Source organism: Urocitellus parryii, chromosome 5 (genome assembly GCF_045843805.1).
Source record: "Urocitellus parryii isolate mUroPar1 chromosome 5, mUroPar1.hap1, whole genome shotgun sequence".
Taxonomy (NCBI): domain Eukaryota; kingdom Metazoa; phylum Chordata; class Mammalia; order Rodentia; family Sciuridae; genus Urocitellus; species Urocitellus parryii.
Window position 1 is genome coordinate 133,501,268 of NC_135535.1, and position 18,463 is coordinate 133,519,730.

The 18,463-nt window shown below is 38.2% G+C and overlaps 2 protein-coding genes across 2 annotated transcripts in view; one reads left to right on the top strand and one right to left on the bottom strand.

Annotated features, from left to right (window-relative positions):
* The window catches only part of LOC144255055 (netrin receptor DCC-like), a 235,181-nt gene extending 226,582 nt beyond the window's left edge, over nt 1-8,599 (top strand). The window contains 2 exon segments of the mRNA XM_077799094.1: nt 7,861-8,087; nt 8,559-8,599. Of these exon segments, the coding sequence (XP_077655220.1) occupies nt 7,861-8,087; nt 8,559-8,599 (268 nt within the window).
* A 6,890-nt stretch (nt 8,600-15,489) lies between these two features.
* On the bottom strand, nt 15,490-18,207 carry LOC144255056 (uncharacterized). Its single transcript, XM_077799095.1, is given in 3 exon segments — nt 15,490-15,887; nt 15,890-16,832; nt 16,834-18,207. Coding segments are annotated over 3 exon segments (2,463 nt in total). The 3' UTR covers nt 15,490-15,741.
* Between the last annotated feature and the right edge of the window lie 256 nt (nt 18,208-18,463).

Here is an 18,463-nt window from a genome sequence, read left to right on the forward strand (position 1 = left end):
CTTGTGATGGTTAATTGTCAGAAATTAAAAGTATTGAAGAATTTTAAAATGCTTTCATATTATATAGCTCTAGGTTCTAGTACATGCAGAAAATTTTGCATCACAACATAAAGTTTAGAGTGAAAACATGGTTTTGATGCAGCTCATCCCCTCCCAGCCATGTGCATAACCAGTGTATTTGCCTATGTCAGCCAGCTGGGAAATTCAGCCATCATCTCCTAGCCATTGTCTGCCTCTTGGGCTCTCTAGTCCTTGCCAAATCTACTCTGACGTGTTTTTCAGCTCTACTCCCTGGCTGACTTTCTATTTTGGGAGCCTCAGGTATGGTGCTGGCTCTGAAAGCCTGAGGCTGGGCATATAGGTGAATGGTTTGACAACTACATACTATGCTCATTTCTAGAGGAGGATCCTCCAGCAAGTCATTTTTTCTCTTGCTAATAGAGCAGACTTTCTTTTACAAATCCTAAAACTCTCTTTGTTGATCTCTAGTTTATCTCCATCACTCTGAAGTGAGGTGTTTAGAAACAGAATCAGAGAGTGTGTACCTACTAAAGAAAATGACTAAGAGTTATAGAGGCAATCTTGGTATTTAATTCATTTCTCTGGCAGGACAAATTCTGTATCCAGCTGCATTTATGAAATTGGACTGTTTTGAAGCAGGTAGTAGCTGGTATTGTGGTTCATTCTGCCCAAATAAGAAATCTGATGAATAGAATGAGCTTAAAAAGGCCAGTTTCATTGTAAGCCTCCTGGGAAGACACAATCACTCCCAGAGTGCTGGGCACTCAATAAGGCTTAGGAAGAAAACAAATAATTAGTGTCTTAATCTGTTTTCTGTTGCTATAGTGTCTTAATCTGTTTTCTGTTGCTATAACAAAGTTCCTGAGGCTGGATAATTTATTAGAAAATAGTGATTTATTCTGGGCACACAATTGTAGAAGTCCAAGAGCATAACATTGGCATTTGTTTACTTTTAGTAAGAGCCATCTGCTGCTTTATGCATGGTGGAAAAAATGGAGGAGCAAGAGGGCCTAGGTGGGAGAGAGGTCACAGGCAAAGAAAGGAAGCAAGAGATGAGAGATAGCTACCCTCCCCAACAACCCCTTCTTACCATAATGAACCTAGTCCCAGAAGAGCAAGAATCCCTTCCTGTAATACAACCATTAACCCCTCTTAGAGGATCCAACACCCCTAAACACTGTAACACCGGGGAGCAGCTCTCAATGTGAGCTTTGCATGGGGACAAACCTCACTCAAAGAACAGCACTATGAGACGGAATGATCTCTCCATCCAGTGTTCCAGCAAAGGGGCTACGTGACACTGGAAGGGGAGCCATCAAGGCATCAGGTCTCTGAAGCAAATCTGAAAGGATTTGCACAAAGGGAAGAGGTAAGGAAACATCGGAACCACACTTGGCCTATTTTTGGATTGCTTGTGCAACCCTGGTGCCTTCCCTAAGCTAACTGAGCCTCACCAAATCATTTGTCATGGGTTTGGGTTTCAATTTTTATTTTTCTCATTTTTCTCCCCTACTGTCATTACTGTGACAAGAAAGTTTGACAGTTACGTTGACGGACAAACTAGATTCCTGAACTTGTTTTGTTTCTCTATAGAGAAAATACCCATCTTCCCAATGTGCAAAAGTGAAATTTGACACCATGTTAAAAAAAAATAGATCATTTTAAATCCCACAACTAAGCCCTTCCAGAAAAAAAAAAAAAAAAAAAAACTTGAAGATTTTATTTGGAAAGAGCAGATGCTGAGCCCTGAGTATAACTTATAAAATTGGGAAATGAATGAAAGAGTCAATGGTTTCCATAAAAGACTAAGGACCAAAATAGTGAATTTACAGCTCCCTTGTTTTTCATCATCTGCCCCCAAAGTCTCTTCATATTTACTTGGTTTTTTTCCCACTTTATTTCATAGTTCTTGAGCAGCAGCTCCTCTGGCCTTCACCTTGCTCTCATTGTTCGCATCTCTTAGCAGAAAAAGAAAAAGGAAATTTTTCCTGAAGTTGTTTCTGAGTTTTAATTGAGTTTTTCTTGATTGCATGAGGAGCACCCCACCACACACACACACACACACACACACACACACCACACACACACTTGTACACACACAACCACAATCGAGGCCTTTACACCACACTGAGTAATGCAGATGAAAGCAAAATCAATTCCAATCTGAAACAGAAATAAGGTTCTCTGCAGAGCTCTCAGAAAATGGGACTTTAATGTGATTAATAAGGTGAAGTACAAAACTCGTTCAGGGCTTCTTTAATATATGTCTTTTTGTCTGAGGCTGCTAGGGAATGCGAATTTTTCTTTGTGTTATATTGAGGGACTTGAGTTATAGCCAACTGGGTTGAAGCATTTTCTGTGTTATTAGTAATACCCTCTTAAAGTTAGAACACATGCATTTGTTCTATGATTTATCACGATTTTTATTGATACACATACTTAATAACAACATAAGTCATCTGCTTAGTTCAGTCTAGTGGAAAAGATTTCATTTTTACCATATAAAACAGCTAATAGAACTTAGAAGCCAAGTTCCAGTTCTGCTTCTACTATTTTTAAAGTAAACTAATTGTGTCACCTGTGGGGGCCTTTAATCCCTAGGTATCAGTTCCTTCAAATAAAATGTTATGCCAGGAAAAATCAAAGCTGATATATTTTCCAGTGTTGATTTTGCTCCCCATAGAAATACCTGCAATGAAAAGCCAAATGGATAATGATCATACTTTTGCATGTGATTAAGAAATTATTTGCCTCCCAAAAAAACCATAATGAGTTATTAGGACTAAATACTTATCATCATCCCGTCTACCTTTTAAAACACGAAAACTTCCCATGGAATACTGATAAATTATAGAAACACTTGGTAGCATTTGTCTTTAAAGTCATATGAATTAAAAAAACACTTTCTTATCTTTTTACTTAGTTATTAATTAGTAGGGTTTTTTATACTTTGAAGATATTCCCTATACATTTTCAATTAGTGAAATGACAAAAGATAATAATACAGAAGAATTATGCTGTATGAAAGCTTAAGGTGAGCTTTCTCTATGCTTTTTAATAAGGTAATAACATTTTCCTGGTGAACATATAGATCACTTGCTTTGTCAAATTAAAATCTGTATATAGACACTAAAGACAAAATATTTGACATTTGAGCATATTGTAGAATCCAGAACACATAGTTATTACATTTCTAAGGCAGTTATCTGGATAGACAATTAACAATCTTGCCTGAATACATTTAATTTAAATATATAAATAAAAACAAGTTTTCCTGATTAGAATCACTAGTTAGGTGAGCCATCTATTTGATTTGACACAAGCACAAGTTTTAAAGATTAGCACACATTCAAATATTGAGATTTTGAGTAATGAAGATCAAATGTTTAAATTCTCACATGAAAAATACCATATTTTAACACCTATAGATTATTGTCTCTGATTTTCAATTTTTTAATATTTTAATTTTTTTTCAGTATTCACCTCACAGGGATTTTTTAACTGGCAACTACTCAAGTCTTTAATGCATCTAAATTTCATCTCAGAAAATCTAGATATATTTTGAGTATCCAAAATATGCCCTGAGTATCTAATATAAGGCTTTTTATTTTATTTTTAGTAGCTGTTAGTAAAATATATAAATAATCACTATGGAAGATGGAGGAAGAGGAGGACATATTTATCCTTCCACTACATCTTTCTCTGGGTAGCTCCTAACCATTTCTTCACTCTCAGTTCAGACCTCCTTCCCTCTTGAAGCCTTCCCTAAGCACCTGTCTTCCTGTCTCCGTCAACATTAGCTCTCAGACACATCCTTGACCACTTCAGACTTCCTGGGGAACTGTCAACAACTCACAGGAGATGCCTAAGCGCAGCGTGAGAACATACTGAATTATTACAAAGTGGCAAAACAATCTATGAGGTGATAGTACTGTTTTAGAACTCCAATTGGAATAAAATGGACACTCAACCAATGTTGCTTCCAGCTCATTCACATCCTTAACATGATCAAAAGTGAAAAGGAAAGAAATTCCTCTTAGAGGATAGGTTCTGTGCAAAGTATGCCACAAAGGGACCAGTCAAGAACCAGCCTTCAAAAAAATGAATAACAAAAAGTTCTTTTTTATTCAAGAAACCATTCCGTGCTTCGAATCTGATCAGCATCATACAAAGTCATAAATCCGATTAATTTATAAACAAGACCTCAATGGTTTGGTGCCCTCTACATTTTTAGCCTTGCTTCCTTCCGTGTCCCTTGCTTCTTACTTCAAAAATGCAGAAATTCCCAGGAATCATGCCACTTTCCAATCATTTAGCTAAGCTCGCAATGCTGTACCATCTTTTTCCTACTTAGTACATTTCTTGACATATAATTGATAGTCCATAAATGGTAGCCAAATAAATAAACGAATAAATCTTGTAAAACGATTGAAGAAGTGAAGGACACAGTTTGCCCCCATGCTTCTAGAGGAATTGAATCATATCACTGAGGGAGTGGGAACGGCTCAATAAGACACCTGGCACTCAATGCCAAGTGAGTGGCATAGAGAGACCAGGGAAATGAACTGGTAGGAAGTCTTCTGGAGTGGTTAGGAAGACTCCCTGAGGAAGAGAAGCTGCAAGCAAGCCTGAAAGAATAAGTCGTTTTTAATAAAATCAGATTGCAAACACATTCTGGACATAAGTTAAACAAACAGACAAACAAAAGCATAAACAGAAAGCCATCACACTGCAAACGCTTCAGCATGGGATAAGGAGGGGAAAGCAGAGAGCTTTGGAGAAGTCTTTGCGTTGCTTTTGTTCAAGAATATATGAGGTAGAAAGAGATGCTTCCATTTTAAAGCTGTTTTTGGAAGAAAAAATAAGAATAAATGTGGGAAATGGTGTATTTGGTATTACAAGGAGGTATTAAACATAGAATTTTATTTTTTTGGGGGGGGTCTTATGGAAATGTTAGCTTTGAAATAAAAACCAAGAAAACCAAATAATTCCCTAGACAGCTCTTTTCAAACTTTAGGTGAATCACATTTGCCCTGGGAGGGCTGTTAGAGTAGGTTGCTGCCCTCCCTTGTGTTTCTGATTCAACCTTTCTGAGGAACCAGAGAAAGTGCATCCCTGACCAGTTTCCAGTTGGCGCTGATGCCCCTGGTCCAGGGGCCACACTGTGGGTGGGGAGCCCTGCAGGGGGATCATCTGCACACACACTTTTCCGTTGGTGAAATAGAGGAACTATGGGCTGTAGTGAGCCTGTTATGTTTTAAAAAAACAACAGATGGGTAGAAGGCCAGGGTGACAGCTGTTCCTGTAAATTTTAAGACAAATTTCAGGCCTTTTGGTCATGAGTGCTTGTTAGTTTTACTGCACACCTGCTGCAATGAGGGTAGGAGGGGAGGCCTCTCCAACTCCTCAGATTTCTCTCTTGAAAAGAGAGATTACAGAAAACAAAAGTGGTTCGTGGTCATTGATAGAATGTATACAAAAAAGAAATAAAGTCTGTCTGGAGATCTTTAGATTCCTTAATGTCAGCTAGGTAGTTAAGTAGATTCTCAGAAGAGTCTTGATCTGATTAAAGTCCATCAGAAAAATATTTATGCATTTTATCAGGAAGGATCACTTTTTCCCAGATGAGTTTATGACTCACAACCTACAAAATGATTCTGCCTTAGCCAAGCTTTGGACCTTCTTTTAAAAAAATAGAAGAAGCCAGGAGAAACTCAACACTGGGTCATGGGCACTAATGAATAAATGAATTAGTCAGCATACATGTAAGTATAGGTAACCAGACTTTATAATTTATTACTTGGTATCAATTTTTTGACTGTGTTTCACCACAGGCTATTTAAATAATGAGTTATCATGAAGAGTCTGACTATGTTGTCCTGAATATCGGAACTGGTACATCTCTGTAGTACAAGTAGCTAAATGCTAAAGTTTTTTTCAGAATTTCAGTCTGGTGGAGAAAGAGATGACAGGGTAAAACCTCCAAGTTGGAGAATGAAATTAAATTATTTTACAATGTCGCCAGGGTAGGTGACATAAATAGCTATGCGTGAGTTGCCGATCAGATGAAGGGGGCAGGTGAAGTATTAAGAAATAAATTCAGGGAAGGGCGGTTACCAGGAGGTTATTATCTAAGACACAGGTAAATGATCTAAGATTTATTAAGATCTTGGTTTAGAGACAGTGAGAAGCTGCTGGCAGAATCCCAGCACAATGTAGGTAGTTGTTGGAAAATATTAGAACAGAGAGCCACATTATTTCTCTACTAAACTACAAAACAGATATTAAGTCTGGAGTTCTTTGTCTCCTCTCCTCACCAACATGCTTTAAGAAAGCAGGAGAAAACTGAATAAATCACAACACCAAAAGTTTATTAATTGCCAAACATTTGCAAAGCTTCTTATTTAACAGTTAGGAAGGCAAAGTCACCCCCACTGGCTTTACAAAGGTTGCAGTGTTTCTACCAGCACCTTGTTTGAGCCACTTATCATCATGGAAAGCAGTTGCAACAATAAATTCTTCATTACAAATGAGGAAAGCAGGAAAGAGATGCTTCTCTGCTCTGTCAGTGCTAGAACAGTTTGTTCACATTCTTTGTATAAAAGGCATTATGATTTTGTAAGAAACAGAAGTTACAGATAGAGATTTAAAAATTATAAAATTTTACAGCAGGGGTCAAAAATCTATTTCTGAAAGGAGCCAAATAATAAAAAATAGTGAGGATTTTCAAGCCATATGGTCTTCAGCACAGCTCTTCAGTTCCTCTACTGCAATGCAAAAATTATGAGCATGACCATATACCAATGAAACTTTATTTGCAAAAACAGGCTGTGTGCAGATTTGGCCCACAAAGGCATAGTTTTCTGATCCCCTGCTGAAGAGAATGGCTAGTATGAGCATCATGCTACTTTACTTAGCATGCAGGGAACACGTAAACCTCACTAGCCCCCAGGTGAAATTATTGCTGAAAAAAATAAATTTGGGCTGCTAAATCCTTGTTAAGGCGAATAGGAGACATTTGAAGCACATTTTCTTTTTTTTTTTTTTTTTTTTTAAAGAGAGAGTGAGAGAGGAGAGAGAGAGAATTTTTTTTTAATATTTATTTTTTAGTTATTGGCGGACACAACATCTTTGTTGGTATGTGGTGCTGAGGATTGAACCCGGGCCGCACGCATGCCAGACGAGCGCGCTACCGCTTGAGCCACATCACATTTTCAAAAGATGGATCTTTCACTTCTGTTTTCAGAGGACGAGCCTCATTGTGTTTGAATCCAGACACTTGGTGACTCCAAGGCAAAAATGTTTTATTTGCCTAAGAATGTCCTCATGTGGCCTTTTGTTTTCAAATAGCAAGCGTCCCAATTGCACGTTCAATTATACAGCTGAGGTACAGACTTTCTTCTAAGCCCCAATCTTTGCTGTTGGCACAGATTCTGGCCTTTTTATTTCTATCTGCCCTTTCAAAGCAACTCCTCCATTTATCTCCTGAACAGATGTTGCAGTCAGGTACCTTATGCCTAGCTCCAAAGATTGGCATATGGCTCCATCTAACCCATTGTCACCTTGTGCATGAATCTGAAGCCAGTGAAGCTGCAGTAAGGAGCTTTCTGGCAGGTGGCCAAGGCCCTGGGGATTCAGCACCACATCTCTAATGTAGTGAAGCTCAGGGGAGAAAAGGAAAGGCAGCCAAAATAAGTCTGCCAAATTCTGGGGCTTCACAGGGTTCCTCTTGGGAGTGCTTTTGTTTTTTGCTTCCAGCTGGAATTGACCAAAGACAGACAGGAAGTGACACTGAACAGAGGCACTCACATGGGACTTTCTTCTCCCTTTGCTCCATAGGAAGCTGGCCACCCACAGTGCGGGCAAAAGAAAGGGCAGTCAGAAGAACCTCCGACCCCCTGACCTTTGGATCCATCATGAAGAAATGGAGATGAAAAATATGGAGAAGCCATCAGGAACTGACCCTGCAGCAAGGGACTCCCCCATGCAAAGCTGCCAAGACCTCACACCAGTCAGCCACAGCCAGTCAGAAACCCAGCTGGGGAGCAAGAGCACCTCTCATTCAGGTAACCACCTGCTGGCTGGGGCAGGGAAAACAAACCATTCTGAACCCAGCAAGGGATTTTCCACTTCTTTCCAGGAGATATCCCCCACTGATTTGCATGTCAGTGTGGGTCATTTATCAATAATTAAAATAGCCTGATAGAAATTTGGTTAATGAACCAGTGATATATCTCTGTTTTCCATCCTATCCTGACTTCTATCATTTTAAAAACTCTTGACATTTCTAAGTTAGAAATAATGCAATTGGAAAATATTGAAATGAGAAGCCTAAAAAATGGAGTTTTCTTAAATCTTGAGCAAAAGTTATTTCCAGGCCATGAAGTTTGAAGCTATGTGTACATTTTTCGGTTCCCAGTCTCTACAGATGACTAAAAGTGGATTCTAAATCTGTTGTCAATTCCTTCATTTTGGATAATCAGATTAGGGACCCATGAAATATAAAAACATAAAATGTTCTGTTATTTTGGCCTTAGTTACCATGAAGATCAACCATCATCTCCGGACAATCACATGACATAGCCTAGTTTGGTAAGATTCTGCTTGAAAGCTATTATCACCCACAAGGGGATCTGAACAAAAATGCTTGTTTTACAATGAGTTGGTACAGAACAAATTGTTGGTGTCCATGATCATGAAGAACTCTATAAAGTACTTGTTTTGCTTCCTGTGGGTCCTCATATTATCTAAGTGTTTATGGAAATAGAATAATCAAATATGAAACCAAAAAGTTCCTGAATCCACTAATATGATTATAGAATGAGTAGCTGCTGTTTTTAAACACAGCTGCTGTTTTTTAGTTATTTGAATGCATAATTGGTTTACTGGACTTTGTTAGCTCGAAACTGCATAAACAAGGACTTCAGACTATATATACCTGTAATCCCAGTGGCTTGGGAGACTGAGGCAGGAGGATCACAAGTTCAAAGCCAGCCTCAGAAACTCAGCAAGGCCCTAAGCAACTTATATCCTGTCTCAAAATATAAAAAGGGCTGGGCATGTGACCCAATGGATAAGTTCCCCTGAGTTTGATCCCTAGCAGCAAACAAACAAACAAACAGAAAACAAGGCCTTCGATGCCTGATTTTCAACCATGGATAGTTTAATATTCCTTTTCTAGCCCTTAAATGACATCTCATGCAGGATCCCTAGGTTTTGTTGTTATTGTTGTTGTTGTTTGTTTGTTTGTTTTTGCCACTTTCAGTTACTAAAGGGCAGTCAAGTCCTTTTGAAAACTTTAGTCTAAAATTTAACTTAGAGATTATTCTTCCTAGTGGCTGGTGAGACTTTTGGCTCTGGGGACCAGGGGTTACTGTTTACTTTTTAAATCCCCTGGCACCTTGGAGTGATACGAAGTGGGGCAGAAAAGAGGGCACAGTGTATTTCAGAAACACCTTTGCATCTTTCCTCCCACCTCCTCACACTTTCTAGTCATATGACCCTAGAGGGATGGATATCATAGAAAGGTGAAAGGGAAGGACAAAAGGACTCTGAAGTTTGTCTGGACACATGGCTTAGCCCCTTGTGGCATCCAAATTCTGGGTCCCTTATAAGCACAGAATGAATTCTTAATGTGAAACTGTGGGACTCCTCCATGTCCAGTTCCATGATGTGAGATTCCAGGTAAGGATTGAGCACCCTCTGACCAGGCACAGCTCTCCCCATCAACCTCATGGGGCCTCTGCTGAGTCACTGTCCTTAAGTGAGTTTTTTATAAGAAGACTCAAGCAGGACCCACCTTCCAATGTTCACCTGACTCTCAGGAAGCCCCTATGTCCTTGCAATGCCCAGTGGTGCAAGTCCAGTCCTCGTTCTCCACCACAGCACTCTGTCGGATAGGCAGGGCAGAGCAATAAGCCTGCTGCCCGAACAGTCTTCCACCTGGCAAATAAACAAGCAAAAAATGTCTTCTGCAGAAACCTCAGCACTTTGCAGGTGATTCATGTTTCAGCTTTACTCTTGACTGGACTCCAGGGATGGGGGATGGGAGAGCACCTGTGCCTCCTGTTGGAAGGGACGGCTCTGCCCCTGTACTCTTGGAGTTTTTCCGGTGACCTCTCTGGCACCTCCTTCTTGCTTTTTCCCTTTACCTTTTATATACAGAGATGACATTCAGGGACCTTCACACTGGTTGAGATGTCCCTTAAGAAGTCCTAAGAGAGGTTTAACCCAAATGAGAACGAGAAGATACTTGTGCCTATTTATCCTCAGTCTGAGGACTTGATTGCCTGCTTTGTAATAAAAGGGAAAGTAGCCCTCAAAATCTCACAAGTTATATTTGCATTACATTAAAGGTCCTCTGTGTTCTTCCAGTCCACAGAACCAAACAAACATCAATGTAGAGTGTTACTAAGAAGCCTTATACTTAGTGGTAGGCTTTCTGAGGAGGCAGTAACTATGTGAGAAGAAATCATGTTAATTTCTGTGATTGCTATTTTCATAAACTATCTTATGTAATCCTCACAAAATACTCTGAAATTGGTGTTATCATTTTCCTCATAAAATAAATGAAGCAAACTGAAGTTAAGATAGTTAACTAACATGCACAGGATTTCAGAGCTATTATTAACCAGTCGATTAACCAAAAATCCTTCTGACTCTAAATCCATTCTTCAGTGATCCAATTTCAATTCATTTATTTAACACTTTTATAGAAGGACTTATCCTGTTTTCTGCCCATGAAATTAGCTCTCTGGATAAACCAGAAATTAATTTACAATGTTTATACCTTAGCCATGGAAAAGAGAATTAAATTGAGCAATAGCTGAGTTAATTTTTTAAATCAGGTTAGTTATTTTTTGCCATTAAGCATTCCCTCCTTCCTCTTGGCTTCTAGTCTCCAAACCACTTAAAACCTCTCTTATCCCTTAACCACCAGAATAAAGTATCTGACCAAAATAAGTACAAAATTAGATAATAAAAGTCATCTCTTTATAATATCTCTCTTACATGTATACTGGGTTTCAAAATTCTTTTCTTCACTTAAAAATTTAAAACAAAGAATGGAAAGATTTCATCTTCATGACTTATAAAATCTTGAAATGAACTTTTATATTAAGAAAAAAAAAAACCCACAGAATTGGTGTCTCACTTTCAATTCTGAAGTACAAACAAGTAAATTTCAACATCATGACATTCAGTGATATTCAACTTTAAAAACAAATGGTGTTCAATTTAGTGAATAACATTGTTTAAAAGATTACACAGGGCTGGGGATGTGGCTCAAATGGTAGCGCACTCGCTTGGCATGTGTGAGGCACTGGGTCCGATCCTCAGCACCACATACAAAGAATAAAAAATAAAGATGTTGTGTTCACCTAAAACTAAAAAATTAATATATTTTTAAAAAGACTACAGAACACCTTGTAGCCAATTTGATTGACCTTTTATCATTTTAACTTAAGTACATGTTTACTAAATGTTTTATTTAAATTTCTCAAACCTGTTTGGACCAATGGCAAATAACTTCAGGGGGTGTCTTTAAGAGACAAATCAGCAATCAAAGCAGTTACTTCCTGCTTCAGTGTGAACAAGTGTTCCCCAGACAACCATGTGTTAAAGGCTCCAACCCTAGTCCATTGTGCTCTTGGAAGGTGGTGGAGTCTGTAGGATGTGGGAACAACCTACTGGGAGGTCTTTAGGTCACTGGAAGCTGTAGAAGAAGCTTTTTGGAACCCTGACCTCCTCTTCACCTTTTGTTTCCCAGCCATGAGGCTAGAAGCTTTGCTCTACCATGTGCATCCACCATCATGTGCTGTCTCAGAACCAAAGCCACAGGGCCAATTAGTCATGCACAGAAACCTCCATAACTGTGAGCCAAATTAAACCTTCTCGCTTTATAAGTTGATTCTCTCAAGCTCAAGTCATGGAAAGCTAACACACTACCAAAAAATGTATGCATCAAAAATAATAATGGAAAAACAATTTCATTCAAATTCTCAATAAGTTCATAATATACTAATAACAATCCATTTCTAGAATTAAAAGGTAACTGCAAAGTTGGAGACACCCACAGAAACTCATATCAAATGACTTATTAGAAAACTCTGTCAGCAGTATCATAGTTCTAGAACTGCTTTTCATTTTTGGAGAACCATTCTGATAGTGTTCTTGACTTGATTTCACTTTCAATCTTTTTTGTTTGTTTGTTTTGATTTGTTTTGGTAACGGGGATTGAACTCAGGGGCACTTAACCACTGAGCTACATCCCCAGCCCTATTTTGTATTTTTATTAGAGACAGGGTCTCTCTGAGTTGCTTCTCACCTCGCTCTTGGCTAAAGCTGGCTTTGAACTTGAGATCCTCCTGCCTCAGCCTCCCGAGCTGCTGGGATTACAGGTGTGCGCCACCGTGCCTGGCTCACCTTCAATCTTCCTTTACAGTATGTTTTGGCTGGATATTGTCTGACCAGCTCTGAGCTGAAAGTTGACAGTTGACTGTTCTCCTTCAATACTTGAAAATTGTGTCACTCCAGCCTCCAGCCTCCGTGACTCCCTGTGAGAAATCCACTGCCCATGAGTTGTTCCCCTCTCACAACTTTGAAGATTTTGATGTTGTCCTTCATTTTCAGGAGGTTGTGATGTGTGTGGCATGGATTTCTTTGGTTTTATCCTGTTTAAAGTTTAATGGATTTCTTAAATCTGTAGATTTAATTTTGTCATTTACAAACTTTTTGAAATTTTTAATCCTGATTGCCTAATATTTTTTTTCATTCATGCACTCTTCTTCCTTCTTTCCTTGACTTGTGGATACTAAATTTTCTATAGGAAAAGATTTTTTTTTTTTTGGTTCTTCCCCAGAATTAATGCTTTCATGATGTTGCCACTTTAAAACCCACACTCTTTTAAAAGATCTGGCCTCCTAGGGAACTTTTTTTGGTATTTTTACAGTTGGAATATACTTTCTCTTTTTAAAAAAATAATATATGTATGCAGATGTGTATGTATGTGTGTACATACATGTATACGTGTGTGTACACAGCACATGTGTGTGTGTGGTATGAAACATGTTTCCAAATATGTGCATATTATGGAATAGTCAGATTGAGCTAATTAGCATACATATTATTTGACACATTTACCATTTGTGGTGGAATATTAAAAATCCATTCTCTGGGAGGTCTTAAAAATGTAATACATTATTAATTATACTATCTATATTGTAGTTTGGATCTTTAAAACTTAATCCTCCTATCTAACTGAAATTGTATATCTTTGACCCACATCTTCCACCTCCATCCCTATTCTACATTTCTATTCTATCCCTCATGCTGAACTCTGCTTCCACTAAGTACAATTTTAAAATATATATACACTTAATATACATGTATGTGTATACTGTATACACACAGAGAGACACACACACATATATATATACAAATTCTAAAATTGACCAAATATAACAAATTTTGACTAGTATCCTTTATTAACAAACCTCATGACATATAATCAAAATGAATTTCATTTTTCTTTTCCACACCCCCATTATGCTCACATTCTCTTGCCCTTCTTGCATTACTTCAGTATTACCAATCATTCTCAGTTAGAAAACCAAGAGAATGCTGTTTTAAAAATGCTCTCATCTTGGGGCTGGGGTTGTGGCTCAGAGGTAGGATGCTCACCTAGCATGCGTGAGACACTGGGTTCGATCCTCAGCACCACATAAAAATAAACAAATAAAATAAAGATATTGTGTCCACCTATCACTAAAAAATAAATATTAAAAAATGCTCTCGTCTTAGGTCCCAGTCTCAATTCAGCAAATAATGAGGACAGTGAGCATGGTTATGTTTTCCTGACGGAGATAGAGTTGATGTATATGAAGACAGTGAAGTCTTTTTTTCTTGCTTCTTTCTACCTAAAAAACTAAATACCCCTTCTACATCTCTGGCTAAAGCAGAAGGAGGCAGCAGGCGTAAGGGCAGCAGGAAAGGATTTTATCACCTGCTATTTTCACATTATTGGTAATCTCTGTGTTTGACAAAATTTAAACATCATTGCTCCCTAGAAGCATTTAATTTTATGCTCTTTAGAGAACTCAGAAATGCTGTTGGTCATACACACACACACACACACACACACACACACACACACACATATATATATATATATATATATATATACTTTTTTAATTTATACTTTTTTAAAATTTTATAGGATAGTGAGGAATGAAATCAACCAAATTGTATTGCCATGCTGTGCATATGTGCCAGGAGGTACTTTCTCTTGTGGATTATTTCAAGCTAGGCTTCACAACCTTATTTCCCTATTCACTCTTCTATACAGATTTTTTCCTAGATATCCAGCTTTCCACAAAGTTCTGTGAAGCTAGCTTGATCAGTAATTTTGTTGGAAAGTATTATTTATTTTTCAGAGGAATTTTGGGGGTCAGCCTGTTTTTCTTTTGTTGTTCTTTGTTTACTGTGTAGAATTAGAATAGTTTTATTTGTCATATAGGTGTTGGTACAGATTTTGAAGAATGTGTACAGATTCAGAATTAGGCAGGCACCATTATCTCACCCACATGCAAGGTATTCCCAGAATAATTTTTAATTTTAAATTCTATTAATTAAAATTTTAATATAAAACTGCATGTGATTTTAAAAGAAGACTTTAACAATTGTGAAAAAATAGTACCCAAAGTACAAAAATGTGTTTCCCTTTTCCTCATCTCAAATTCCTAATCCCTTTCACAAAAAGAAAAGCAATATTAAAAAAAAAATTTGTGTGACTTTCCTGAACAGATATTGTATGTTTATATATAGGTTTGTATATTTGTGTATTTATACATACGTATTCCACATAGTGAGCACACATATATTTAGTGAGTATGCATTATATACTTTTATATGTATATTACATAAATGAGAACATATGGAAAAATCTATTCAGAACTTGTTTTAATGGACATTGTTATTAACTTTTCAAATCTGCATTAATCTTTCTCATTATTTTTAGTGACTCTTAGTATGGCAATTTATGGAATCTTTTTTTTTTATCTTTATAAGATTTATTATGTTCATAGGTTTTTATCTGTGTGAATCTTTCTTTCAAAGGAACTGGGGAAAACTTAAGCTTTGGCACATTTCTCACATTCTCAGGTGATTTCTCCATTGCGACTATTCTCATGCATAGGAAGGGAAATGAAACAACACACATTCTGGGGGTTTATTTCCCCAGATGAGTGACTGAAATGTTCTGAAGGCAACAGAAAACACTCAGAGAGAGAAACACACCACTCTCAACAACTTTTCTAGGAGTCCTCTCATGTCATTGAAGGTGACTAAGAATATTAGATGATTTCTCAAGTTTTTGACATTCAATAGACTCTCCTCCAATACAACTACTTTCAGGTTTAAAACCACAAAAATGAAGTGCTTTTCACATTTTTTTTTAAATTAATAGGGATTCTTGTTGGACACGGTGGCACACACCAGTAATCCCAGTGGCTCAGGAGGCCAAGACAAGAAGATTGCAAGTTCAAAGCCATACTCAGCAAAAGCAAGACAACTAGCAACTCAGTGAGATCTGCTCTCTAAATAAAATACAAAATTGGACTGGGGATATGGCTCAGTGGTTGCGTGCCCCTGAATTCAATCCCGGGGACCCTTACCACCAAAAAACAAAATAGGGATTCCATCCAATATAAGTTGCTTGATGTTTTAAAATGTAACTGTAACAATGAAGGTGTTCCCACATTCACAGGACTTCTCTTCAGTATGAGTTGTTCCATCTCTGTGAAGATTAGCAGACACAGTGAAGGCATTCCCACATTGCTTACATTAAAAGGGCTTCTCTGCAGCATGTTTTTTTTATGTTTTAGAATGTAACTGTAACATGTGAAGGCTTTCCCACATTGCTTACATTCATAGGACTTCTCTCCATGATGAGACCTTTCATGTCTGTAAAGACCAGAAGAAGTAGTGAAGGCTTTCCCACATTGCTTACATTCATAGGGCCTCTCTCCAGTATGAATTCTTTCATGTCTGTTTAGTTCATCAGACACAGGGAAAGCTTTCCCACATTGCTTACATTCATAGGGCCTCTCTCCAGTATGAATTTGTTTATGTCTCTGAAGGGAAGTAGAAAAAATGAAGGATTTCCCACATTGTTCACATACATAAGGCCTCTTGCCAGTATGAGTTTGTTCATGTGAGTGAAGGTGAGTGGACCTAAAGAAGGCTTTCCCACATTGTTTACATTCATAGGGTTTCTCTCCAGTATAAGTTCGTTTATGTATTCGAAAGGAAAATGAATGAGTGAAGGCTTTCCCACATTGTTTACATTCATAGGGCTTCTCTCCAGTATGAATTCGTTTATGTATTTGAACATAATAGGAACTACTGAAAGATTTTCCACATTCTGCACATTCACAGGGATTCTTTCCCATATGGCACTGTTCATGTGAGCGAAGTAATCTGGCTGTAGCAAAGGCTGTCCCACATTGCTTACATCTATAAGGCTTCTCTCCAGTATGTAATCGTTCATGTATGTGAAGGTAAGCACAAGTAGTGAAGGCTTTCCCACATTGTTCACATTGATAGGGCTTCTCTCCAGTATGAGTTCGTTTATGTATGTGAAGATTACTGGAACTAGTGAAGGCTTTCCCACACTGCCTACATTTGTAAGGCTTCTCCCCAGTATGACATCGTTCATGTACATGAAGGTGATGTGAACTACCAAAGGCTTTCCCACATTGTTTACATTCATAAGGCTTCTCTCCAGTATGAATTCTTTTATGTCTCTGAAGATAAAGCAAAACACTTGAAGGCTTTCCCACATTGTTCACATTGATAGGGCTTCTTTCCACTATGAGTTTGTTCATGTGTGTGAAGAACAGAGGACCTAATGAAGGTTTTCCCACATTGTTTACATTCATAGGGCCTCTCCCCAGTATGAGTTCTTTTATGCACTTGAAGGTAATAGGATGTGGTGCAGGTTTTACCACATTGTTTACATTCATATGGGTTCTTTCCTGTATGGATTGGTTGATGTGAGTGAAGCTGACTGGATGAAGCAAAGCCTTCTCCACATTGTTCACATCTATAAGGCTTTTCTCCAGTATGTATTCGTTCATGTACATGAAGATAACTAGAAGTGGTGAAAGCTTTCCCACAGTGTTCACATTTATAGGGCTTTTCTCCACTATGAGTTCTTTCATGTTTTTGAAGGGTATTGTAACAAGTGAAGGCTTTCCCACATTGTTTACATCCAAAATGTTTCTCCCCAGTATGCGATCGTTTATGTATTTGAAGGTAAGAAGAACTAGTGAAGGATTTCCCACATTGTTTACATCCATAAGGTTTCTTTCCAGTATGAGTAATTTCATGTTTTCGAAGGTAACTGGAACAAGTGAAGGCTTTCCCACATTGCTCACATGTGTAATGTTTCTCCCGAGTATGAATTCGCATGTGTTTTTGAAGGTAATTTGACTTACTGAAGACTTTTCCACATTGTTTACATTCATGGGGCTTCTCTCCAGTATGAGTCCATTCATGTGAATGAAGCTGACTATATGTAGCAAAGCCTGTCCCACGTTGTTTATTTCTATAAGGCTTCTCTCCAGTATGAGATTGTTCATGTTGGCGAAGATAAGAAGTAGTGGTGAAGGTTCTCCCACATTGTTCACACTGATAGGGCCTCTCTCCAGCATGAGTTTGCTTATGTATTTGAAGGGAAGAGGAACGAGTGAAGGCTTTTCCACATTGTTTACATCTGTAAGGCATCTCTCCAGTATGAGTTCGTATGTGTATCTGAAGGTATTCTGAACTAGTGAAGGCTTTCCCACATTCCTTACATCCATAGGACATCTCTGCATTATGAGATCGTCCATATTTTTTAACACACTTGGAACAATTGAACTCTTTTCCACATGTCAGACATTCATAAGGTTCATTTATACTGTGTGATGTCAGTTGTCTTTGAACACTTGTGAGAGAAATTAAAAATGTTCTTTTTTGTTTACATTCATATGGCTTTCCTTCACACTCTTCTTTCTCATATGGATTGCTTGCAGAATGAGGTATGATGTGCCTTAGATCTCTCCAGGAATTTGTGTTGTGGTCATCAATGTTCTGGCTCTCCCATCTGACTCCTATAGAAGCCAGGTTACTAAGGACTTCCTGCATCACATCTCTGTGGAGATTCTTCTGGGAAGGATCCAGCAAAGCCCACTCCTCCTGGGTGAAGTTCACAGCCACATCCTCAAAGGCCACTGAGGTCATTTCTTGCCTTCTGGAGAGTCCTGACTTCTTTCCTATGGATCTCATAGCAGCTGCAGGTCACAGGGAGACAGATCTCAGCCAGAGCCACTTGGGCCTCACACAGCAGAGAAGACACAGTCCTGGAGATGGATTCTGAGCCGTGCTAGAGAGAGCCCAAGTC